Source organism: Podarcis pityusensis, assembly GCF_964106645.2.
Source record: "Podarcis pityusensis genome assembly, chromosome: 17".
In the NCBI taxonomy this organism is placed as follows: domain Eukaryota; kingdom Metazoa; phylum Chordata; class Lepidosauria; order Squamata; family Lacertidae; genus Podarcis; species Podarcis pityusensis.
This window is the reverse complement of record NC_138042.1, coordinates 30,056,896-30,083,694: the sequence shown is the minus strand read 5'-3', so window position 1 is coordinate 30,083,694 and position 26,799 is coordinate 30,056,896. Positions and strand designations below refer to the sequence as shown.

Genomic DNA, 26,799 nt, shown 5'->3' with positions numbered 1-26,799 from the left:
TGAACGTTTTGACTCCTGAACGCCGCAAACCCGAAGTGAGTGTTCCGGTTTGTGAATGTTTTTTGGAAGCCAAACGTCCAACGCGGCTTCCGATTGAGTGCAGGAAGCTCCTGCAGCCAATCGGAAGCCGCGCCTTGGTTGTTGAACATTTTCGGAAGTCGAACGGACTTCCGGAACGGATTCCATTCAACAACCAAGGTATGACTGTATCTAACATGTTGCCTAGTAGCATTCTTAAGTATGGACTGTGTTCCCTCCCAAATCTGAAGAGACAGAGTGAGAGACTTTCTCATTCTCTCATTCTTTTTTTCTTTTTTACCTGTCCTTGTCCGACATAGATTTCCTCTCCAATGCCCCGTTCTTCTTTTCCTCTACTATGAAGACTTCATCCTCTCCACCTTCGGCCAGCGAAGTTAAAGGCCTGAAGTTTCCCCAGGATACATTCCAGGAGCGTTCCGGCAAACAGTCCAGTTCTGATGAGACTGCGGGTGGTGGGTGGTGTTTTGAGTATCTTCTTTCTACACTATCCGTGTCAGAGAGTCCGGTTTCCTTCTGCTCCTCTGCTTTTTGGATCCAAAGGATTTCCACCCCTTGAAATTCCACATGTTTGCTCACAGCCGCCTCTTTGGATATCCTCCTCTCGGGCACTCTTTCTTCCTTGTCTGAATCAAACACAGAAAACTCCCGCTCAAAGTCTGCCCAGGCACCGCCAAGGACTCCTGAAGCACCCACCTTTCTGTCCTCTGGCTGGGCCAGAGCTTTATGGCAACTGGTTTCACATATTTTGTGGGCCTCCTCAGTTGCACCGCCAGCAGTTCGTAAGGTCTCGGGCTGTATTTCCATAGTTAAGACCATAGAGTCTTCTTCTGCGATCCAATACAATTTTCTCTCCGCTGTTGCTTCAGATGGAAGAGGCATTTCTGGAGGTTTTTCTTGGCCTGCAAGAACCATCTCCCTGGCTGCCTCCTCAGCCCCACTGCCAGCTTTCCTCTCTTTTTCCATTTGCATCTCTGAACCAAAAGCATCGTTTTCCCTGTCAAGTGCCTTTTCAGCTTCTAAATCTTGGGAAGTTTCTATAGTCTCACTCGGCCTGCCAAACGGTTCTGACACTTCTTCCTCTTGGGGAGCCATTTGTAACCCCTCGGAGAAAAACTCTATCTTATCACTAGGTCTGCCATTCTCAGAAGGCAGCTGGTCACATGGCTGCCCTTCAGAAACACACACTAGTTCGTCTTCGTGAACCTCAGAGGGAATTTCCGAAGTTTTGGCACCTTCCTCCACAGCCCCATATTCCGGGAATTCGTTGTTGATGTTGTGTGGAAGGAGAGTGCTACCTCCATGGCTGCCTGCAAAAATATAAGCAAAATAAGAAGGGCTTAATTCCAGCACCGATATTTTGTCTGCATTCCTATTACATGGAAACAGTGTTCCATTTCGGTCTCCCTTGCATGATGTCATTTCTCATTCAGTCTTATTACTGGGCTTGCTTTTAATACAGCTTTGGGGTTTGGGACAGCATTGCATTTTGGAAGGCCAGGCTTCCAAGTTGTAAAAGTTCCAAACAGTCTGCCATCACCTCTTTCTGGGGAGCTGCAGTTCTGAGAGAGGGGCTAGGAATCGCCCGACAAAGAATTCTCTTCACCAGCCGAAAACCCCCATGAGCCAGACACTTCAAAGGAAGCCATTCAAGCTAAACTGGCTCAATAAATCCACTCACCTGCTTGCCAGCATCATGCACACCTGCACTACACAAAGATCCCCTTCTGTACCACTGGCGCTTCTTAAAAACACCCAGCAGGAAGAGACTGAAGCCACACCTACTATCTCACACTTTGCTCCTTACCTGCTCCTGTTGATGACACGCTGGGGAGGAAACAAGTCACAGTTTGTGTTGTCACTACATAAGAACTGGACAGGTGCTTTGTTTCCGTTGGAAAAAACCACGTGCAGAAGGCCATGAACAACCTTTTACTTCCACTCCTGGCTGTTTGCAGAGAAACAAACCACGAGGCTAGGTTCCCACATAATGACAAGCCTCCCTTCTTTCCTTCCCTGTGCAGCATCAGCAGGAGTGGGAGAGCAAAACTGCAGGGGCTTTTAACCAGTGTGCCCCAAAATACTAAGTGTTTACTTTAAACCAGGACTGACCTGCTGCTGCTGCTGCTGCTGCTGCTGCCCAGGACTGACCTGCTGGGAGCCTGAAGGGCCAGCCCTATTTCTCTCCACCTGGCTTGGGGCGGGGCCTGACAGGCACCACAAAGGACTGCTGACGCTGCTGCTGGGCAGAGAGGGCTCCATTTTTGTTTTGTTTTTAAATTGCTTTTATTTTTTATCTATGTCATTTTAAATTGTGATTTATATTAATGCTGTACTCTTAAGGTAAAGGTAAAGGGACCCCTGACCATTAGATCCCGTCGTGGCCGACTCTGGGGTTGCGGAGCTCATCTCGCTTTATTGGCCGAGGGAGCCGGCGTATAGCTTCTGGGTCATGTGGCCAGCATGACTAAGCCACTTCTGGTGAACCAGAGCAGCGCACGGAAACACTGTTTACCTTCCCGCCAGAGCGGGAAGGTATTTATCTACTTGCACTTTGACGTGCTTTCAAACAGCTAGGTTGGCAGGAGCAGGGACTGAGCAACGGGAGCTCACCCCATCGCGGGGATTCGAACCGCCGACCTTCTGATCAGCAAGTCCTAGGCTCTGTGGTTTAACCCACAGCGCCACCCGCGTCTAAAACTCTTAGTTTTAGATTTTATTATTTATGTAGAAATTGTTTTCCATTTAGTTGTGTACTTTTTGATGTGTTTTATTTATTGTTTATGACTTTTGTTATGTTGGTAATTATGTAAATCATGTCATGTGAGTCGCCTTGAGCATTGTTTTAATTATGGAAAGGCGGCATGCAAATAAAATGATGAATGAATGAATGAACCATTGTTTAGGGTGGTATGTGAACCACACTACTTAATGTTACTTGTTTTTGTTTTGGGGGTGGTTGGAGTTGTATTATGTGCCATAAATGTTAGAAGACATAGCTATCCCCAATGCTGCTTAGGATAGTAGGTTTACCTTTTTTTCCTTCCAGATGGCTGAAAACTGAACTACTTAGCAAGCCAACAAGGCAGATCTCCCAAAGGAGATCAGCACTCAGTAGCACCCATTGTTCAGATTCAATAATGGCTTCGATTGTTTATAAACAGAAGCCACAGAGTCCTTCTCCTGAGTAGCAAGTTTAAAGGATGCTTTCTTGATCGGCAAAATACCAAAGCATTGCTCAAAGGACAGAAAACTGCTATTCAGTTTCTAGATTGCTCGGCATCCTCTTTACACTTGCGTATAATGCTTCTTAAGTGTTTGGTGTCCTTCAATACAGTTTCTCAGTAACCCATGGAACAATGGCTTAAGAAGAGGCTAGGTGGCTTGCCCAAATGTGTGCTTGCCACTGCCCTTCACCTTCCCCCAGGTGGGAGAAGAGGGGCCTTGCTCTCATCATGAGGCTCTTCAATGGCACCTTGAGTAGTTCTGATGCCCACGGCAACCACAGAGGGATGCCCCTGTTCCACTCATGAGCTCCAGCCTGGGTCTAGGGTGAGGTAGAGGCTCTCTCTGGCACAGCCTGAGACACACTCAGAAAGCACCATCTTCTCACTAATCCCTTCCGTTGCTTTTCTTCAAAAAGCCTTTCCCCCTTCCGTCCCTCCAACATGCTTCCCAACACCACCCAACAGGATTCCAGACATTTCTCCCCCAACTCTCATGGGCTCGGGTCTGGAAATTTGCAAGTGAAGGAAGCAGCTTGCCAAAGAGTGAGTTTCAGGGGAGAAGAGTTCCACTTCGGGCCAGGCTTCCCCCAACCTAGGGCTGAGGTTGGGGAGCTATATTCCAAAAAATCTAGAGCGCACAAGGCTGAGGAAGGCTGGTCTAGACACTCTTGCTATCTGGCTTAATGCGCAAATAACTTATATTGTAATTCATGTATTGCATGCATCAGTACTTATTCAGTCACATATGCCTCAACCTTCAGTCAGATGTGTACAGCTTAACACCTGTGTTTACCACACTAGTGAGATCTAGGCCCTAGTGGGGCCATAGCAGAGGCAAAATTTAAAGTAGGGCATTCCCGCTTTATAGCTCAGTGGCCGAGCCACTAAGTGCTGATTGGCAGCCTGTTGACAGGTGGTCCAGGCCACTAATTGCTGATTAGCAGTCTGTTGGCAGATGGTGCAGGCCACTAAGTGCTGATTGGCAGGCTGTTGACAGGTGGTCCAGGCCACTAAGTGCTGATTGGCAGGCTGTTGACAGGCAGCTTCCTTTGCCTTATCCCAGAGCCATGTGTCCAATAGCTGCTATAGGACAACTGAACAATTGTCGCTTAGGAAACAATTCAAGTGGACCTGAGGTCACATTGACACAATCACTGGTGGTGAGACAATGGCCACTCGGGCGGTCATATAATTTTGCATCCTGCCTGCTGCAGGTGAATTTTCACTGCCAATTAAAAAATCTCCAGCTGTATCTGAAACAGGGTGGTTTAGTCTTCTGCTGTTAGGAAATGAGGAAACCCCAAAAGAGAAAACCACAGGCTAGAGGTAAGAATTCAAGGGCTAGTGCAGATCTAAATCTGTCCTGCACAATAACCATGGAACCCCTAAGCCCAATCCTTGGGTTCCTAAAGTATGGTTTACGGACTTTGGTAGGAATGGCAGTCCATCCAGGTGGTCTATGAAAGGTTGTGGAAGAGCAGTCAAGAATACTTTACTTGGCCTTATTTTTTTCTGACAATAGCGATCAGTGGCTTTTAACCTGGACTGGATTTATCAAGCAGGGTAAAAGGGTTCTGGCCTAGATCCCATTACACTGGTACCTCGGGTTACAGAAGCTTCAGGTTATAGACGCTTCAGGTTACGGACTCCGCTAACCCAGAAATAGTACCTCAGGTTAAGAATTTTGCTTCAGGATGAGAACAGAAATCGCGCAGCAGCGGCGGGAGGCCCCATTAGGTAACTAAAGTGGTGCTTCAGGTTAAGAACATTTCAGGTTAAGAACGGACCTCCAGAACAAATTAAGTTCTTAACCTGAAGTACCACTGCATTTCCATATTACGGTGCTGGTGCAATCAACTATTTCCCAAAAAAGCTTTTTACCAATTAAAGGGGCTCTGATTCCATAAGAGAGCTGGGTTTTTGTTTTGTTTTGTTTTGTTTTATGACAATGGGGCTAAAGGGGGTGGGGAGTGTATTAAGTGGTCTGCCAAGCCCTCTGGCAATTTTTAAATGGTCCAGAAAACCATGAGATTTCAGAACTGCTGCTCTAAGCATTATATGAGATAGAGCAAAACCAAAGTCATAAGATTCAGAGACTGATTTCCACTCATACCACTAGCAGTCGGCACTTTTCAACGCCTCTTCAATATAATCTTGTAGTTGAGAGGCTGAGCTATGAATCATTAAAGCTCCAGATTTGGATCACGGCTCATCCACAAACTCACACGGCAGCCTGACTCCATCAGCCCACCCTAGCGCAAAATGGGAATAATACCACCTCACAGGGTAGTTGTAAGAATAACGTAACAATAGGAAGCACTCTGAAATACTTGACAGCATCAAGCAGGTGTTAGCACTGATATAATTACCGATAGCTGAAACGTGTGGTAGCATTAAAAAAAAAAAAATTGGACAGTTTACCACTTGTCAATCAGGAGCAATGAGCAAATGCCAGCCTCACTTTCAATTTCTAATTTCACTTGCAAATGAACTTATGGGAGGATTAAAGCTGTGCTCTGGCTTCGCTGTGCTAGCAGTAATGCGATTATTCTTTAAAAGTTTGCCGGCTCTCTTCTTTAAAAGTCCTCTGCTCCCCATCCAAAAGCGCCTCGTTCTATTCAGGTACAAAAGCTTTTTAAAAAAGTGTTCCAAGCTCTTTAAGAGAAACTCCTCCCTCGTTCCCATCAAGCCACACAGCATCATGTCTTGTTCAACAACGAGCATATCACGTCAATCCTCCACTCACCCACCCTCCCCGGCCCGACAGCCCAATATAACTGCCTCACAAACAAGACCAGTAAAAGGAACACGGCTACAACATTTTAGGTGCCACTCCACGGAAGAAAAGCAGAGAAATCATGCATACTGAAAAGGAACTGGTTAAATCTCCCTTCCCGCCCCCCAGGTAAACCCTTCTGCCGTACATCTCTTCCCCCTCCCAACTTAAGTTTTATTTCTTTCTGGTAAACATATTTATGCCTTGAGGTATAAGACTGCATGAGAAAGCTGAGCCAGCGCAGCAAATACAGCCTGGAAGCAGCTGGCGTCTTTCCTGATGACGGGGGCTTTTAAGAATCCAAAAACTTAATTGAGCATTGGCATAAATATGATCTATATGTCACACGTTAAAAAGCCAAAGGGAGACCATCGGCTGAATGCCTGAAACTAGCTCGGGAAGCAAAGCACATTCATAGACCTCCCCCCGCAGAAAATGAGAGTGCTCTTTTACACACACGTTTGTGGGTGCGTGAGTTTGCGCGTGTCCCTAAATCCCTATCATCTCCCTGAACAAATAAGATATAATTTTGTTGAACAGAGGCTACTACTCACAGAGATTACTGTAGCTCCAGCAGTTACCCATTGGTCAATGAAAACACACAGATCATCAGTTTATCTAATAAGGATGCAAGCTTAATTCAATTGCTGCCGTTCTAAGTCAACTGGATTTCAGAATAGTTTCAAATTTCCTGGCGGTGGCGGCAGCAGCAGCAGCCCGCTGCCCTGCATTGCACACAGTGATGTAAATGGAAGCATTCTGAGCATTATGAAACTGGAGAAAGGACTGCAGTCTCATTCCAGCTATGGCTGAAGATGAGTCCACCTCAGCAGCTTGTAGCAGAATAGCTACAGTAAGCTTTTCTTAAAATAAAAATCAAGATCTACTGTCTGGATATGATTTTTGCAGCCGACATTAATGATTAACAAGAGTTAATTTTATTCCTTGTTAGGCGTCATCGTAAAGCAAAAACCAAATGAAAGCAAGGAGGAGAAGTTCCGGTGCATTAATACCAGTGACACAGCAACGCACACACAATCAATGATGGCACGCCATTATTGAGCATTTTCTTTTATGGATTTACAAATGAAAGCAAGCTCACCATGCTTGTCTGCTGCTTTCATATTATGTCTATTCCGGTTCTGAATATTTTTTTACAATATGCACGTGCTATGCATACATGTGCACAAGAATTCAGGATAGTCAGGGCAATGTATATGCCAGGACTTTGCAGGAGCAAAGGGGAAAACTGCAAAAGACAATACAGTGGTACCTCGGGTTACATACGCTTCAGGTTACATACGCTTCAGGTTACAGACTCCGCTAACCCAGAAATAATGCTTCAGGTTAAGAACTTTGCTTCAGGATGAGAACAGAAATTGGGCTCCGGCGGTGCGGCAGCAGCAGGAGGCCCCATTAGCTAAAGTGGTATTTCAGGTTAAGAACAGTTTCAGGTTAAAAACGGACCTCCGGAACAAATTAAGTACTTAACCTGAGGTACCACTGTACTGAGCATAGAATATCAGCTATCTTCTTATTAAAAAATCACACACTCACACTCAAATATCTTTCCTTCATGACTTCACAAAAATATACTTGAATTAGCCTGGTCCGCATGTCACAATAAACCATAGTTAAATGCAAATTATGTTTACTATAAATGAGAAACATGCAGGGGCATGCTGCTGAAAAATTCTCACTGGGCTCTTCTCCAGCTGCTGCGCCATCAGGAAACAAGCCAGATGTTGGCTTGTCGTGTCCAAACCCTGGCTCATGATTTGTTTCTCTCTCATGAGTGGTAACCAAAGTTTGTTCTTGTCTTAGCATTTGCAGTTTGTTTGGAGAGAAACAGACCATGATCCTGGGTTTTGACAATAAAAGATGACAACAGGAGAAGGAGCAGCGGATAAGCACAAGAATTTGTCAGTAGCATGTACCAGCATGCTTTGCAGTTACAGTAAACCATGGTTTGCTTTTAACTATGGCATCGTGTGACTCGAGAACTAGGCCATACTGTGAGCCATGTAAAGCTCCTTGCTTCTCCTCATAAGTAACCAGACCAGAGTACAGTATGCAGAGTTGTAAAGCATACACAAAAACAATTTTGCATAATTAAAAAGGCTATACAGGATGCAGTTGTCGTAGCACAAAACTTCAATGTTGTTAGCACAAAGGGGAGAAACCCCTGTCAATTTTGTGATTTAAAACAAGAACATCAGGGTACTTCAAATGCTGTCACCCAGGTGTCTGTCGGAAGCCCACAGCCGAACATCAGGGTAATCAATTAATAAGCAGCAAAAAGTGAACATTACTAATCTGTATGTGAGAGAATCTTAGCCAGATAATTTAAGCGGGGCAAAGGAAGCCTGATTGTGGAACACAACTTAATGGGAAGTAAAACAGGAACTAAGTTATTTATTTGCATACTAAATGTTTATGGTCGCTACATAATATGGTTTCACTTGGTGGTTCACAAAGGAAATACAGAAGAAGAAATAAAACATTAACAGCTACCAAAACCACAATCAAAACAAATGTTTTGCCTATCGTTATGCCTGTCATCTTTTTTAATTACACCTATTCATTGACTAAAATATTTCAGCATTAATTAAAAACTGCAGTTACTGATGTAACATTTTACTATAATTTATTAGGATTACTGTATTTCATTGCGGGAAATTACAGGAAAGCCGGTTTGCTACAATTTGCAAATTCAACTAGAACATAAGACGAGCCCTGCTGGCTTCAGAGAATGGCCCATGTAGTCCAGTACAGTGGTACCTCGGGTTGAGAACTTAATTCGCTCCGGAGGTCTGTTCTTAACCTGAAACTGTTCTTAACCTGAAGCACCACTTTAGCTAATGGGGCCTCCCACTGCTGCCGCGCTGCCGGAGCACGATTTCTGTTCTCATCCTGAAGCAAAGTTCTTAACCCGAGGTACTATTTCTGGGTTAGCGGAGTCTGTAACCTGAAGTGTCTGTAACCTGAAGCGTATGTAACCCGAGGTACCACTGTATCCCATTCTCACAGTGGCCCCCCCGATGCCTATTAGAAGCTCGCAGTTAAACAATCACAAACATTGCCAGCTTGCCTTTCTGACACATACTTGTGCGTCACACAGGATAACTTGAGCAAAGGGTCCATACAGAATTATGTTCTTATCAAGCAACCGTGTGGTGTTGCCCTCTGGAAGCCAGACGTGGTCAGTTGCAACACAGAGGCCAGAGAGGGAACTGAGGCTCAAAGCAGGCAAGAGGAGATTTACCCAAACACATGCGCGCTGCCAGGGGCATAGGAAGGGTGGGGGGGTACGGTCCGCCCCGGGTGTCATCCTTGAGGGGGGTGACAAAATGGCACACCGCGGCGGCTGACACTTACTCAGCGGCGTAGCGTGAGTTGTCAGCACCCGGGGCAAGGCAAGTAATTTGCGCCCCCTAACCCGGGGCAAGGCAAGTAATTTGCGCCCCCCCCCAACCCCTAACCTGCCGATCTGAGTCGAGTTGCTGCTGGCGCTGCCGCCCAAACCACGCCGCTTGCCCGGAGGAGGAGGGGGGCAGAGAGGCGAGGAAAATGCAACATGGCCCAGCAGCTGCAGCAGCAGCAGCAGCAGCGGAGGCGGGGCTGTGAGGAGGGGCTGCCTGGCACGTCCTCCGCGGCCCTGACGCGCGGGGCTGAGAGCCGCTGCCTGCCGGACGCCTTCAGCCCGGGCGCGCGCACAGCTCGTCGGTTCCACGAGACATGGGGCTCTGCTACAGCCTGCGCCCGAGGCTCTTCGGCGACTCCGGAGGCAGCGAGCGCGCCCCCCCAGATGTTGCGCCCGGTGCGGCCGGCCCCCCTGGCACCCCCCACGCTACGCCACTGCACTTACTGCCTGCAGCTCGCAAGAGCCGCGCATCTCTGCTGGGAGTGATGTGGTGGCTCGGGGCCCTGGGCTGCCCGAAACGGCAGCGTGGGGCTTCCATCCACCAGGCGGACTCCGTGGGCAGCTCACTACACCACCCCCATGGGCGGCTCACCCCACCCACACCGCTCCGGGTGCCGGAGCAGCTAGCTACGACCCTGCGTGCTGCTTTGGGCTATGAAGTGCTGAATGGGATGGGAGAGTTGGAAACAATGCCAATGTATTTCACATCTGGCAATCAATGTGCCGCCCCTTTGGTTTCTAAAATGCCCGGGACACAAATTTTCACGGCCCTCTAGCAGCTACAGCGGCTCATTTACCAAAAGTAATGTATTTAGTGTTAACTCTGGAAATGTATACAGTGGTACCTCGGGTTAAGAACTTAATTCATTCCGGAGGTCCGTTCTTAACCTGAAACTGTTCTTAACCTGAGGTACCACTTTAGCTAATGGGGCCTCCCGCTGCCACCATGCCGCTGCCGCACAATTTCTGTTCTCATCCTGAAGCAAAGTTCTTAACCCGAGGTACTATTTCTGGGTTAGCAGAGTCTGTAACCTGAAGCGTCTGTAACCCAAGGTACCACTGTACTCAATTTGGACCAAACGAAGCCCCCTAGAGAAAATGCAATGCTTCCTTCCTTCCATTTTCTGTAACCACTTCCTGAATCAGGTGTGAGTGCCATTCCCCAAACCCAAGAATATGTTTTCGAAAAGAATAGGGAGGCAGCCCTGACTTCCTGAAGCCATTTCCCCAACTGCTTGAGCGACCGGAATTCTCAACAGCATTCTGAGTGTTGCAGTAAAGCTCCTCAGTGAGACGTAACCAATCGGAGTAAAGCGATTTGCATTAATATATTAATGTAAAAACACACACATCCCATTAGCCAAGCTGCAAATAACCAAATCTCTCTGTAATGATTGGCTACGATAATCCTGCAGCTCTCCTGACAAACCTTTTCAGGATTTGTTCCAAGCCATTTGCTCGTGACAAAGAAATCATCACCTCCGGAATGGGGCGAGGCTGTCACTCCAGCAACCGTGCCATTTGAGACAAAACCACAGTTTATATGGGAGGAGCGGAAAGTGGTCTACGTATGGTAAGTGCACGGGAGGTAGCTTTGCAGATGATCACGCTACCCTGAAAAAATGATGGTACAGATGACATCTCTTTCTGCAGTCCTCCAGCATCATAAACATGGTTATGAAGCCTATCGCACATATTAAAATCTGTGTTACTGTATATAAAACCACAACATCTCCAGTGGAAAATATACTGTGGAGTGGAGATGGGCAAAAGGGTTCATTAGCTACTTTAGAGGTGCCACTTTACAGCATTAACCTTATGGACAGAATTACTTTGCTACAGGGAGAAAATGCCAGTAATAGGGCTCTAATCGTCTGTAAGTCCCACTGAATTCAGTGGGGCTTTCTTCTAAGTGGACGCACACAGGATTATGCAGTCAAAATTAAGTGTCTGAAGAACACAAGCACACAAAACGCTATTTTCTCCCAACAACTGTGACGGTAGATAGCTTGGACATTGAAATAACAGCCCTTGCATGAGCAAGTCTGCTAGGACCCAGATGCTCTGCTTCTGTTGATGGTGTCAACTGCAAAGAAAACACCCCCCAAAAAATAACAACAGTCTGACCAGCAAAGGAGAGAGAAGAGAGAAATAAAACATTAGGAAGGGGAGAAAAGATGAAGGAAAAAGTTTCCGTCCGGAAACGTCCACTGGCGCAGAATTCAGTAGCCAGGTTGCTCACTGAGGCAAGAGGCACGCGATGGCAGGAGAGGAGAAAATGGGGTATGAGAAATAGTGAGACTGGGAGGAGATGTTTCTGTTCACCCGGGCACTTAGCTCTTAACTGGAGTCAAAAGGTACAACGAGAAGCCCATATTAGTGTTCAACTTTTCATATGGTTTGGTACGATTTGTCCTTTTTATTATCGCTCGCAGTCAATCAATGTTCTATATATTTTTGGTGCATCCAAAATCCACTGTATCCAGTGTTAGAAACTCAGGTATATAAGCTAGGTGCCAAATGGCTCCTTAAATCAGGCTTACAGTCGCCAAAACTAGAATGCCTAGTTGCCATTTGGGGGCCAGGCGGCTCAAAAGTCGTATTTTTCCACATGACTTTTTGGTTCCCGAAATTCGTTGCGATTTTGCAAATAAAATATGACGGATAGACTTCTACAGGATGTGTTAAAAGTGTGTGAAAACAGTCAAGATCTAAGGATCCTCAGGCATGCACCTCCAGACGGTGGAGACGTCTTTGCTTGGTTGCAAGTGGCCAATAGCACCTGGTGAATTTCGAACACAGCCTGTATCATGTATGTTTTTAAAACTGTACATCACTTTTAGACATTTTTGGAGTAAGCATTGAATAAATGTAATAATTAAAATCATTATAATAGCCAAATGGGTGTCTGGCCCAAGTCTGTTTCAGAAACAAAGAACCATAAGAAGGGAGAACAAGCGGTGTTGAAGGTTCCCACCAACAGTTAGCACCTTAATAGCAAGATGAGAAGGCACACAGGCCACTTGCTTATTTTCTCCCACTGCGGCAAGATGTATTGTACTTTTTTCGAAATTCTAGCAATTATGAATAAAGTTGTATCTATACATCTACATGAGCATTTGCGAATCTGTGTCCTCTTTTCGAAGGCAAAGAGCCGCCACCCCAGTACTGCCCGACGGTGCAAAGGCCCCACCTTCTCAATTCACAGCCTCACCAGTTAAAATTGATCTTCACCGAATATCATGTAAAGCTTTGATGGAGCTACTGAGGAATGCTTGCAGCTCTAAACTTGAGGCCTGCGTGGAAGCAAGTGGGCCCTGAACAAAACGACAACCAAAAACAAATTTAAAACACGTGCACAAACTTTGCTTCTGGGTTTTTGAGTGCTAATTAACTTGTCATTTTTGCAATGCCAGAACAGCATAGGATACTTTGTGCTAATTCATAAGGGGCCTTTTGACAAATCAAATGTCTGCAGGTAGCATGCTCCTCATTTTTTAATTGGGGGGGTCAAATTAGGGAGGTGGGTTCATATATTTAGAGAACACCATGCCCTTCTTAATCACATGCCCCTTTAAACTCTTTGGCAATATCTGAGCAAATATTTTCATGGCTAAACCTTAATAAGCAGAGCTCCAAGTTTTAATCAAATAATCAGTGCGGCTAATCACCTTAAAGAATTAATTGCAGATTAAAACCGATCACAAAATTAAGCCGGGGGGGCAATAACAAATGAAAGTTCTAGGTCTTTGGATTCTTGCAGGACCTTCATGATGCAAGACTGAAGGAGAAGATGCATCCGTTTCAGGTCCAATGAAAAAGAAACTTGAAAACAGACATTTCCTCCTTGCAAAGCTGTCACAGAGCTTGTTGTTCCAGGGGAAACTACAGTGGTACCTCAGGTTACATACGCTTCAGGTTACAGACTCCGCTAACCCAGAAATAGTGCTTCAGGTTAAGAACTTTGCTTCAGGATGAGAACAGAAATCGTGCTCCGGTGGCAGCGGGAGGCCCCATTAGCTAAAGTGGTGCTTCAGGTTAAGAACAGTTTCAGGTTAAGTACGGACCTCCGGAACGAATTAAGTACTTAACCCGAGGTACCACTGTACTAGTTTTTCTGCTAAGAATGACCACAGTAGACATTGGAAGCATACAGCTCATTTCCCCAGCAGGAATCTACCATAAATAACTGGCATTCCCTATTTCATCCCCATTTTTGCCTTTGAGGGAAGGCTTGTTAAAAAAAACTTCTTTTAAAAAAAGCCCATAGCATCTTAGGGATCAGAAGATTTATTGTGGTGTTTAGCTTTCACAGAATAGAGTCCCTGGCTGACACAGTTTCCTCATTGGGTGTTGACAACATTTTGTTCCTAGTGAGTTGCTAGTAGAGCTGCCATTTGGAGATTTATCTCCTTCTCCAGGGCCTAAATTTGAGGGGGGAGTGGATGTCCCTTGGTGGGGAATATGTGACCCCTGTAGCTGTTGCTTAGACCAAACTTCCATCAGCCCCAGCCAGGACCAGAGCAGATTTAGGGGAGCGAGACCGGTCCAGTCACAGAGCCTTGGGGGGCACTGCAACTATGATTTAGAATGTATAGAGAGAAGTGAGGGCACCAGGTTTTGGCATCACACAGAGCACCCGCTAAAATATGAGACCCCAAACTCTGCCACGGCCAGCACAGGGCAGTTGGGAATTGCAATCCAAGCCATCTGGATTGGCTACAGGTTGGCACAGGCTGCAGTGCACAGATAACCATTTAACAAACTGCAGCAGCGGGGGTGTATTAATATGGCATACTTTATGGCATTCAGTATGGAGAAGGAAATATATAGAGATATGTACACATACCTAAGGAACGTGGGTGGCATTGTGGTCTAAACCACAGAGCCTAGGGCTTGCCGATCAGAAGGTCAGCGGTTCAAATCCCTGTGATGGGGTGAGCTCCCGTTGCTCGATCTCAGCTCCTGCCAACCTAGTAGTTCGAAAGCACGTCAAAGTGCAAGAAGATAAATAGGTACCGCTCCGGTGGGAAGGTAAACAGCATTTCTGTGCGCTGCTCTGGTTTCGCCAAAAGCGCCTTAGTTATGCTGACCATATGACCCGGAAACACTGTCTGCGGACAAACGTCGGCTCCCTCGGCCAATAAAGCGAGATGAGCGCCGCAACCCCAGAGTTGTCCGCGACTGGACTTAACGGTCAGGCGTCCATTTACCTTTACCCTTTACACATACCTAGCCACACTTCAAGCACATTGGCTTGAGTTTAGAATCAGTCCTGAAGTGAATAGTGAATTTCAGCGGTATAGATATTAGAATTCATAATAACAGTCTAAGTCTAGCCATGGATATATAGTTCCCTCCATCATCTGTAAGTCTATGAGATACTATTGGGGAGCGGGGATCCTTAAGCAGTTCATCAGTACAGCTGGTAAATTAATCAACCAAAATTTTATCTGATTAATTGGTGAGTGGGGGGTAATCTTTATTGGTGGAAGTCAAAGTTGAGGGTACACCTTTTATTTTATTTCTGGTCTGCATTAGTGCTAGTGTGTTACTGTAACAGAGCATGAAAGAAATATTCTAGATCCCCTCTCTTGAAAAGTGAGAGCTTTGGTTTCTTAAGTTTTCTTTTAAAATTGTTTTTATTCAAGATTATCTTGGGTTACAAAAGTACATACATTGTCTCTATTTTCAGACCATAAAGTCCTTTCTGCAGTTGTAAGTTTATTGCGCTTTCTTCAAGGCCATCTATATTGTTTGGCTCATACGAAAAAAAAAGCAATCAATCCACTAAGAGGCAGGTGACTGAGTACAAAATTCGTTAGTCAGTTGGCATCCCTTCTGTTAAGTAATCTAATCATATCTCTTTTTACCTCCACCATGAGATTATGTGGACTGAATGCTATGATGACTGTGCTACCAATGTGAGCAATACTCTGGGTTTCTTGAATAAAGACTGTTCCATAAACAAATATGGGTTTTTTGTTTTTTTAAAAAACCCTTCTTGACACGAGCCAAGTTCTACAAGTCAGTAAATGTTTCTTATGAGGCACTTCAAGAGTTTTCCTCACTTGAAACGCCAACGCTTGGGAACTTTCACTAATGAATCAATGGGCCCTTTCTTCTCCCATCGCTCCAAATAAAAGCTCCTTTAGTTTTCCTCTTTCTTCTGTTTCCTAAAAGAGCGAGGATGGGACTGGGTGAGAGAGAACCTTCTTTCCCAGGTCTGCCAAAATTAGCCTAATGTGCAAACACAGACACAAACCACCACCTAGAATTACAGTATTGGCCTGAATATAAGCCTCACTTTCCCCCCAAATTCTGACCGTGAAAAGTTAAAGTGCAGCTTATATTCGCAACCTTACAGTATGCAACCAGGAGCGTGGGGCAAACAGCGCCAGGAGCACGGCAAAGCGGTGCCCGTCCCATGCATAGTCCCCTGTCCTCTCCCCCAAGCCCGAGAAGGGAGAGAGTGAGGAAGGGAAAAGGCCACCAGCAACGCAGCGTGACTTCCCCCCTCCCAGTATGCAGCCAGGAGCAGCGAGGAATGGAGCAGCTTATATTCAGGTATTTCCCCCCCCCTTCAGTTTTAAAGGTGTGGCTTATATTCAGGTGCGGCTTATATTCGGTACTTAAAACCCCTGCCCAATGTGCAGGAGAACTGACTGAGGTCCGAGGGCACTTCCACACTGCAGTTTACTGTGGACACAGCTATAGGCTCAGGATTGCTCGTTCCTGCAAGCTTTGTGTAGCATCCATGCCACATCACCCTCGCCTAAATGCTGCCCCATGTTGTTTTCCTATTTCTGCAGAGTTTATTTATTTTTAAAAAAACAAGCATGGAACTTGGAAAACTGGATTAAATGGGGGCAAAGATAGAAGAGCATTTTGATGAGGACAAACATCTCTCAGAGCTGTGAAAAACCTGGGTGCATTAGTAGCACCAAACCACTATTAACTGCCACACTGAAGTACCTGGAGGAGCAGGTTTTCCAGATCCAAGCCCCCTGCTCTTCTTACAGCAGAAGTGGATGTGTTATCAGCCAGCTATCTGTTCACATGTGACAGCTGTCCAGCTCTCTGGAGAAGTATGGGAGTGATCGTTTGCTATAGTATGTCCACACGGACCCTGGTATTACCTCCAGGGTTTGCGGACTTCACAAACCATTGAGTGTAACGAGAGACATAAGCTTATTGCACCCAATGTTCTAACCACCTTCTCTTAAAAATCAACTATCCATCACACACCTCAGTGTCTAAACAGACAGTAGTAGCACAGACGCGGTGCTCCTGCTGTTCCATTTCTGTTCCACCCTTCCCAACTTCCCTTGCGATCCTTAGCTTAACACAATCTGCAAAACAAGGTCCTGCTACTCTGCACTGCCTCTAGCACAGACTGCCAATGGTTTTCCGACAGGGGATAGGAAATGCACAGCATTTCCCATGTTCAGCTAACCAGTGTTTCTCAACCTGTGGGTCCCCAGATGTTGTTGGACTACAACTCCCATCATTCCTAGCCAGCATGACCAGTGGTCAGGGATGATGGGAGTTGTAGTCCAACAACATCTGGGGACCAACGTGCTGCAGGGGAAGAGGAGAGTCATGGGAACCGAGCATTCAGCAATGCAAGGGGCCGGCAGCTAGTCTCCAGCACCCTACCTTCTGTGAGACACCACTATCTTGGGTCCTCAAGAAGCCAGGCAAAATAGGTTGCAGCTTCTAACTGAAGAGAGAGTCAGCTGACCTCCCAGCTTGAATATGGTCAGCTGACTCTCCAAATTCTCAGCTTCCACAATCAGAGGCAGGAATGGTCCTGAATACCAATTGCTGGAAGCCACAGGAGGGGAGAGTGCTGCTAAGCTCAGGTCCTGCCTGCAATTTTTAACAGGGGCATCTGATTGGCCACTTTGAGAACAGGATGTTGAACTGGATAGGTTGATCCAGGAGGCTCCTCTCACATTCAGATGCTTCAGAGACTTCAGGATTCCCCTGAAGTGTGGCCCCAGCTGTTGGCGTATCATTGATTAATGCAATTTATTCAGAATTTTATTTTGCCCTTATCCTTTGTTGCACACCACTCTGACATTTTATGTTAAGTGGTACAGTGGTACCTTGGTTTAAGAACAGCCTAGTTTATGAACAACTTGGATTAAGAACACTGCAAACCCAGAAGTAGGTGTTTTGGTTTGTGAGCTTTGCCTTGGAAGTAGAACATGTTTCGCTTCCTGTTGAGTGTGTTCTATTTGCAAACTGAGTCCCCCGCTGCAATGGGAAAGCACACCTTGGTTTAAGAACGTTTTGGTTTAAGAATGGACTTCAGGAATGGATTAAGTTCGTAAACCAAGGTACCACTGTATATAAATCTGTGCAACAAATAAATAAGTCAATAGTGAACCCATGCCTGCCTTTGACCTTGTGTTTGGTTCTGGCTCCCTCATGTCCTCCATTGTTGCCTTGAATCTAGACCTTCTGTTTGGCTTCAGATCTGCACCTGCTTCTGGCCCTCTTATTCTTGTCTGCCCAGTCTAGAGCCTGATCTCCAGCCCCATCTGTGGACTATGCCCAATGCCCTCCAAAAGATTCAGGTAAATTCATATGAACCTTGTAGGAAAGCAGGATACAAACTATTGGGTGGGGGCTGGTTGTCCTACTGCCATATCATATATCCAGATTGGGGTTTCACCAATCTGCTCAATTTGCCTTGGGGACTTTTCTGGGTGTGAAGAATCAGACTTCCAGTAGATCCACTCACTGCTCATCCAAGGTGGTGTGAATTGCCAGGGAGACTCTTAAGGCAGGTGGTCCTCCAGGTCCTGCCTGCAATTTTTAGACTACAATTCCCATCTTCCCTGACCACTGGAGATGGAGTCAAACCACAATCTTGAGGTCCACATGTCTCCATTCTTGGCTTATGTAAAGGAAATGAAGGGAGGCAATCATAATCACAGTTGAGAGACCAGGAGCTCCCTTTCCTATACCTGCCTTAATTTCAGATCAAGGATGTGTCAACACCAATATGTCCAACTTAAGCAATATATATATATATATATATATATCCAGTACTGAAGGAGTGCACAATCTTGCACCCAAGAGTCAGCACTTGGGAAATGATCAACGCTTACCAGATTCTGAAATATTTTCATTTTCTGATCCACCAAATAAAAACTCATATTTGGCCTTGGCAACACTCTGAGAATGAGCCGATGCACCGTTAACCCAAACAAATGCTTCTCCCTGCAAACAAAAATAGAAGAAAAACATGTTCAGTTCACTGTGACACATTCCACTGGCAATGCTCATCTCAAAGCGGGAGTGGGATTTATTTATTTTTTAAAAACAGCAGACTGACCTTGAACACCCTGCAAAGCAAGATCCTTGCTTATCTCCCTCTTTCTCTCTTAAACACACAGGGGGGGTGGGTGGGAACTATTTTTGCAATGGCAAACATACACACCCCTCTCATTTCCTTGCTCTTCTGCAAAATGCTTTCCAATTATTAGTTACACAACTTATACAGCAATCCTATGCGCACTTTCTAGGGCTGAACTCACCACGGCTTACTTTTCAGTAAACATGCATAAGCTTGACCTACAAATCTCTTAAACCACATTTTTCTATTCTTATGTATACATTGTCAAAGCATATCGGATCGTCTGGGAGATAGGCACCATTTCTCTCCACCCAACGCACATCTGGACACATCACAATCTGGCAAATGTTAAAAAGACAATATACAGTCATACCTCAGGTTACATACGCTTCAGGTTGCGCGACTTTGGGTTGCGCACCGTGCCAAACCCGGAAGTACCAGAATAAATTTTCAGAGCATAATTTTTTTTTACAGTTATATAAAAAATTACTGATTTGGTTATACTATAAGAAATACATAGACACTTAATTACAAAATTATTGTGAGATTTAATAAGCTCACTGTTTATATTTGGACAACTTTTCTGCTGTACTTTATTGGAAGGAGAAAAACAATCATTTCCTTAATAACAATTTAAACAATTTATTTAACTAAAACAATAACATCATAGCATATGCATGTTTGTTAACTGATGTGGTTAAACAATTTTTTAAAAAAACTTAAGACTGAGTTTTAGCACACATGAAAAAATCTTATTTCCTGATTAATAGCCTTTGGACTATAATGTAACTTAAATAGAATACTATCTTTAGAAAGATTTTTCCTTTAGAAAGATCATGGATTTTTATCTACCCTGACGGCAATGACTCTCTGGGATTACAGACCGGGGTTTCTTCCAACCTCACCGGAAGATGTCAGGAATGGAACCTGGAACCTTCTGCAGACAAAGCTCTACCAGATAGATGGACCAATGATCTGATTCAAGGCAGCTTCCTTTGTTCTTATGAAATGCCCCAGGACCATGCTATAGCTCCTTCCCATACAAGAATTGCCCAATTTCTGGAGGGCCAACACTGGGCCACAGGGGAACCTCCTTGTCCCCCATCAACCCAGCAGCATCTGAAGTGCTGTTCTGAAGCATCTCCTAATCCCATCAGGTCCCAAGTCTGGGTGCATATACAGCAGCCATGCCTCAACTCTTAAAGATGCCTGTTTCGACAGCACGAAACCGTAAAAAGCGGGATAGCTCAGTGAATTAACAATGGGGAGGGGAAAATAAATGAGCAAGAGGCAAGGCCACAAACTTGATTCTGAGCAAGCAGAAGTTTGTGGTGGCACTGAAGATGCCCAATGTGTTTTCCAGCTGATTTGCTGCTGCCTCTGAAGCAGGCAGTCCTCTGCAAAACTTATGCCACTGTCTTGTTACTTTAAGCTTTTAGGTAAATTGGTGTATCTCACAGAGCTTTCGGTGCTGGCTGCCCTTCCTTTCCTTCCACCAGCACATTAGCAGTTGCATCTCATCAGTTCCAGCAATGAGCCGGATATTCTCAGAATCTGGCTTCTCCCTTTAAAAAGTTAATAGAACTCTGAAGTCATTCAGAGCCTAAATAAGATCTGTTCTGGCAACCCTGCTTTGCGACTTCCTGTGCTGTCAAGCAATTTTATGAGGATCTTCTGGTCAGACATAGGGAGCGATAATATGGAAGGCAGTGTGGTCTCGGCTAGGAAGCACAGAAAAGATTGTCAGGGAGTCCAGCTGCTATTTTTTTGCCTCTGCTGCTGATCTGGTGCAAACCTCAGAACAAACTGCTGCTCCTCGTCTTGTAATTTGGATCTCGAGGGTATGCAGGCTTTCATGAACAAATTGGGCTGGATTTCTGCCTCTGGGTCATGGCACAGTCTTTAGCTTCGCATGCCATTTATCTCACAAGGCCTGCACATAAAGGCTACAGTCCTCCGACCAGTTAAATGCCCTTAAGTCTCATTTTACTTGACGCTTTTCCTGCTCAGAGATCATGTGCACCGTCATATATGAAATGCCGCTCAAAAGCGTGGTCAGGAAGACACTGAGGTAGTGTCACGAAAGCAGCAAACACAGGGAGAATTAATCTGAAAGTAAGTAAAAGTGGAACTTACAAGGACTGGGCGATAGATTGATATATCATCCAAAACCAGTTCGAAGTCCATATTGTGATATCGGTTTCATAGTTTTCGACCTGGCAATATATTGCAACTCAAGATGTGCGTGTGTTCTATACAAAAATCACAATGTGGGGGAAACTGTGAAGCCAGACAAGTGCTTCTGCACAATTTTATCCTTATTTCAGACTTGAGATACAACAGTCTATCACAACGTTTAGCTGGTGTTATATCACAAAGTTGAGAACCATATATTGCCCAGCCCTACTGTCTGCCTCTACATAGTTCCATCCTTATTTCAGACATTGTGTTATATCCATATATTGCAATATTTAGTTGGTGATATATCATGATGTCGAAAACAAGATGTCGCCCAGCCCCAGAACTTACTTCTGAGCAAACATGCATGGATTGCTCTGCGTCATTATGAATTTATAATGTAGACCCCTGGACTTCCTGGTTAACTCCTTGGCTTTCTCTCAGTCTCATCTTCTGGCTACAATACCACCACTTCTAATTCAGATACTGAGTGCAAACAGAATTACAGTGGTACCTCTACTTACAAGCACCTCTGGTTAAATATCCTTCAGGATACGCACGCAGCAAACCCAGAAGTATTTTTCCGGGTTTCACCGCGTGCACATGTGCAGAAGCGCTCTACCGTGCGCATGCGCAGAACAGATGCCTCCGGTTGCAAAAACCTCGGAATCCGACCGGAGCTCCAGAATGGATCCCGTCCACAACCAGAGGTACCACTGTACAGCCAAAACATGGTAAGTCAAAAAACAAAGAGGTGGTATTAGCATAAACAAGATACAGGAAAGGAAGGAAGGAAGGAAGGAAGGAAGGAAGGAAGGAAGGAAGGACAGCTCAATTGGCCACAGAGTGTTGGTGTCAGTTAGAAAAGAAAAATGAGAAAGGAGGTGGAGAAAAGAATTAAGTAAATATCCTGGATACTATAAACATGGAGTGGATAAATGTACAACTGTATCTTAACAAGTTACATGTGCAGTAAACGTTATACAGACTGGAGGAATGAACCGTTCAACAAGTAGCGTAAGTCTAATCACAGAACGGCAACTCCGTGCCACCATAACGGCAAGGGTAGCACACTGGAGAATATGAAAAAGTTATTCAAAGCTGTTTTTCAAAGATTGAACCACGGGAAGGCAATCATGGGAAGGCAAATCAAAGCCACCACCCTGGTGAGAATAACGCTTCATCAGTCCAAAAAGTGATGCTGCACCTTTAACCATGTAATCATGTTCATTTATCCAGACTGTATAACGTTTACTGCACATGTAACTTTTGCAAGGGCTACCTAGAGAACATATGTGACACACATTGTGGTGCTGTATATATTCCAAGCATTATTTAAGGGTTTCTTCTGAATCAAGTACACCACGTGCACTGCTGACCTCAGTGGCACCAAACACGTACACAAGACTGGAAGAGAGGAAAGGCAAATCCAGATCATGGTAGCCAAGATGGGCACAAACTGAATCACTGCACACTTGACACAGCCAGCGTGTTGGCCGGAGCTCTCCATGTCTTGCACTGGGGTTCCACTACAAAAGGGCAGACACACATTGCTAAACACATCCTCAGGGACATGCAATAGGGAGCCACAAATCCCCATCCACTGGATATTTAAGAATCCCACCAAACGCTAGCAGGCGGCAAGGGCTGTGTTCCATTTGATAAATGGGTACAGGAGTCTTGTAGACAGAATGCAGCCAGTGACTTCTTCCCCTTGTTTCTATAAAAGAAAAAACTGGAGACTCATTTATTAAAAACCTGAGGAAGGTCCAAAATCCCCCTGGGGTGAGCCAGACCCTTCACAGGACAGTTCTTTTGAGAACAGCCTTGCACTGCTCATGGGGAAAGATGTCTCCCTTAAATCAAGAACGCATGACCCAAAGTCATGTCTAAGTCAGCTGTACAGCTGCAGCGCTTGATACTTCTTCCAGTCATTGAAAAGTTGTCAGTAGGGAGTTACACGTTGTTTTTATCAACGGCCACCCTCAACAAAAGTTCTCACTTTCACAGTAGTGCCTTTAATGTAGTCCAGACTTTTTGGGAGCTATTGCAGGAAATTCCCCAGGTTCATCATTGCAATGTGTTAAACCGAGCCTGATCTCTGGAACTAAAAATAGGTTTCAAGCAATCAGATGAAACAGAAAAGAGCGCTCTCTCTCTCTCTCACACACACACACACACAGAGCACTCTTTTGCATATAATTAGAATGAACTGGGACAGATGCAGGCTGTCAACCAACTAAGAATGGGGGAGTAAAGACCATATGGGACAAAGACCTGCAGCAGTTATAAGATGTATGGCCCAAGTGTGCCCAGATGTCAAAACACAGAAATGCGTCCTTTAATTAGCTAAATACACTGAGCTGTATCCAAATGTTAGTCATACTCAGAACAGACCCGCTGAGATTGAATGGGCACTGCTAATAACTTAGGTCTATTAATTTCAACGGGTTAACTCTGATATTTATTAAGGTTTTTTGAAATATTGCAGTAAAAATGAAAAAGAAAAGAGAAAAATACAAAATAAAAACAGTTAAAAACACACATATTTTCTATTACTTGTTTTCCTTTAGCTTGGTTCCCGGACCTCCTCGTACCTCCCTTTTTTGTATTCCACTTCAATTTATTGGTTCAGCAAATCCTTACCATTAGATTTTAACCCATTTATAACCCTTTTTTCATATTCTCTTAGAGCATTACAGCTGGAAACTGCTTAATTACTATCCAACATCATTCTATCATTCATTAATTTTACAATATTTCTGTAAATAGTCTTTAAATTTCTTCCAATCTTCTTTCACTGACTCTTCTCCCTGGTCTCGGATTCTGCCAGTCATTTATGCCAATTCCATATAGTCCATCACCTTCATCTGCCATTCTTCCAAAGTGGGTAGATCTTGTGTCTTCCAATACTTTGCAATAAGTATTCTTGCTGCTGTTGTAGCATACATAAAAAAAGTTCTGTCCTTCTTTGGCACCAATTGGCCGACAATGCCCAGAAGAAAGGCCTCTGGTTTCTTCAAGAAGGTATATTTAAATACCTTTTTCAGTTCATTATATATAATTTCCCAGAAAGCCTTAATCCTTGGGCACATCCACCAAAGGTGAAAGAATGTACCTTCAGTTTCTTTACATTTCCAGCATTTATTATCGGGCAAATGATAGATTTTTGCAAGCTTGACAGGGGTCATGTACCACCTGTATATCATTTTCATAATATTCTCTCTTAGGGCATTACATGCCGTAAACTTCATACCTGTGGTCCATAACTGTTCCCAGTCAGCAAACATAATATTATATCCAACATCTTCTGCCCATTTAATCATAGCAGATTTCACCGTTTCATCCTGAGTATTCCATTTCAACAGCAAGTTATACATTCTTGACAAATTCTTAGTTTTGGGTTCTAACAGTTCTGTTTCTAGTTTTGATTTTTCCACCTGGAAGCCAATTTTCTTGTCCAAATTATATGCCTCCATTATCTGATAATAATGAAGCCAATTTCTCACTTTGTTTTTTAGTTTCTCGAAACTCTGCAATTTCAATTTGTCTCCTTCTTGTTCCAAAATTTCCCAATATTTCGGCCATTTGGCCTCCATATTGAGCCTTTTCAGAGCTTTCGCTTCCATCGGTGACAACCACCTTGGGGTTTTATTTTCCAATAAATCCTTGTATCTTATCCAAACATTAAACAGTGCTTTCCTGACAGTATGATTTTTAAATGCTTTATGTGCTTTGACCTTATCATACCATAAATATGCATGCCATCCAAATACGTTGTTAAAACCTTCTAAATCCAAAATGTCTGTATTTTCAAGAAGTAGCCATTCTTTCAGCCAGCAAAAAGCTGCTGATTCATAATAAAGTTTAAAGTCTGACAGGGCAAATCCACCTCTTTCCTTTGCATCAGTTCAACGGGTTAACTCTGAGTGGAACTTAAGTTGGCTACAGCCCAGTTAACCTAACAATTACCAGTGTTGTAGATATGTGCCTAAAGACCTAGATGCTATGCAAAATACAAAGGGACAGGCCCCATCCCAATACATGCGCACTGAAAAATAAGTCCCATTGAGTTCAGTGGGATTTATTCCTGGTTAAGCAGGAAAAGCATTGCAGCCCTAGAGAACAAAGTTACAAAACTGGAGGAAGCGAAAGACAAAGCAACGACCAAAGCAAATTAGATGCAAAAACATGCCAACTTGCAACTTTGTTTTGGCTGTCGAAGCATTTCCATTATAATTTTAGTGGCCTGTGCAGTTTTTATCCACAGGTGCTAAATATCAAAAGAGGCGGGAGAGAAATCACAGCCATACTTTCGCTGCTCTGCTGTAACGCAAGGAAGCTCCGACCTCTGGAGCATAAACATAGCAAAACAACAACAACAAAAACAACAAGAACCCAACCTTTGTTAAATACACTTCACATTAACATCATCGTCATTTACATTCCCAGTAATCTTTACAACAAGCCTGCGAGGTAGGGCAGTTCTAAACTCATGCTTCAGGGGTGGGGATGGTCAAACACAGAACAGCTTGCAGAGCAAAGCTTAGATTTTAGCAGGAAACTTCAAAGCAGGGGACCTCTGTACTATTTCAAAACAGGTCTCTCGTCCTCAGGTGAGCTCAGGTGGTGGTGCTCATGGTTCCAAACCCCACCCCCCTGCGCCCCTCTTTTTCCTCACAACAACCCTGGAAGGAAAGCCAGCCTAAACACGACCACCTTCTCCACTAGATCCAGATGTCTTAGAGGAGCAGGGATTTGAGCTGTGCCTTTCCCCCCAGCCTAAGTAAGCCACGCTCCCCACCCGCGCCCCCGGGAATGGAACTCGCCTGAAGACGCCGGCGCGGTTGCCAACAGAACCCCCGACAGCTTCCCTAGAAATGCGTAAAAGCGCAAGGCGAGCATCGCCCTATATATTTCCTTTTCTCTCTCATTCATTCGCTCGCTTACACACACATCAGAAGCAGCGGGAACGGGAGAGGGGTTGCGGGGGGGGGGGGCGGGAGGACGGCTTTGCCTCGGCGGCTCCAAGCAGCGCATAAAGAGGAAACTGTTCCCAGGCAGCATTTATGTAAGAAAGCAAAACTCAGCCACGGGCGCCTGGCGTTACCAGGGCGCACGAAGAAAGGCGAAGGAATAAGGCGCGGAGCAGGGCGGGTGGCGGGACTCCCTTACCCCACCGTCGCCTCCTTCCATCTTCCATCTCCCGGCCCTCGTCCGATGAAGCTGCAACAATAGCCCGGGGTGGGTGGTCGCGTGGGGAGGGGGCTGCCTCGCCGACGATCCCTTTGTTAGAGGCGGAGAAAGAGGGAAGCACGCCGAGGCAGGAGCTCCCGGCAGCCGAGGGTGATGCGCGGGGATTGCAACTGCTGCTCCTGCCGGCGGCCGGGAGGCGGGCATGTGCCGGGGGGGGGGGAGAGAGAGAGAGACGGGGACCCGCGCGCGCGCGCGCGCTCCTCTCACGCGGCGAGGGGGCGGCGGCGAAGAGTCGGCATGACAACGAGGCGGTGGGGGGGGTGGCCGCCCGCAAGAACTTCACGCCGGGCAAGCGGCAGAAGAAGCTCCTGCACGGGGAGGGAAGGTGAGGCGGTTCTTCTGGGCATGTGCAAAGCCCTCCGCCTCGCTCCGGTGGTGCCTCCAAACGGCTGCACATGTGCAGTGCGCGGCAGTGAAGCCGCCGGGGGAGGTTCCTTTGCCCGCACTTTGGCCGCCTGCTGAGAAAGCGCAGCTGTTCTGGCTGCCTCTGGGTCTGGCTTCGCTGAGAGGCGAAGCGAGGTCGAGGTTGGTT

General features: G+C 45.4%; 1 protein-coding gene and 1 long non-coding RNA gene across 4 annotated transcripts in view; one reads left to right on the top strand and one right to left on the bottom strand.

Moving 5' to 3' along the window:
• The window catches only part of PSD3 (pleckstrin and Sec7 domain containing 3), a 158,915-nt gene extending 132,484 nt beyond the window's left edge, over window positions 1-26,431 (bottom strand). Inside the window, exons 1-3 of one of the 3 annotated variants that reach the window (XM_080986707.1) lie at window positions 26,187-26,431; window positions 18,586-18,697; window positions 320-1,346 (exon numbers count right to left, since the gene is read on the bottom strand). In XM_080986707.1, coding sequence (XP_080842833.1) covers window positions 320-1,346; window positions 18,586-18,697; window positions 26,187-26,411 — 1,364 coding nt within the window. In that variant the 5' untranslated portion in view covers window positions 26,412-26,431. Of the gene's footprint in view, window positions 1-319; window positions 1,347-6,593; window positions 6,640-18,585; window positions 18,698-26,186 lie in introns of those variants that run through there. The other 2 variants (XM_080986705.1, XM_080986706.1) reach the window with 2 other exon arrangements.
• On the top strand, window positions 3,655-12,739 carry LOC308466326. Its single transcript, XR_013980753.1, has 3 exons — window positions 3,655-4,589; window positions 10,901-11,036; window positions 12,382-12,739. It is a non-coding gene; the product is annotated as an uncharacterized lncRNA (long non-coding RNA).
• Window positions 26,432-26,799: the final 368 nt, after the last annotated feature.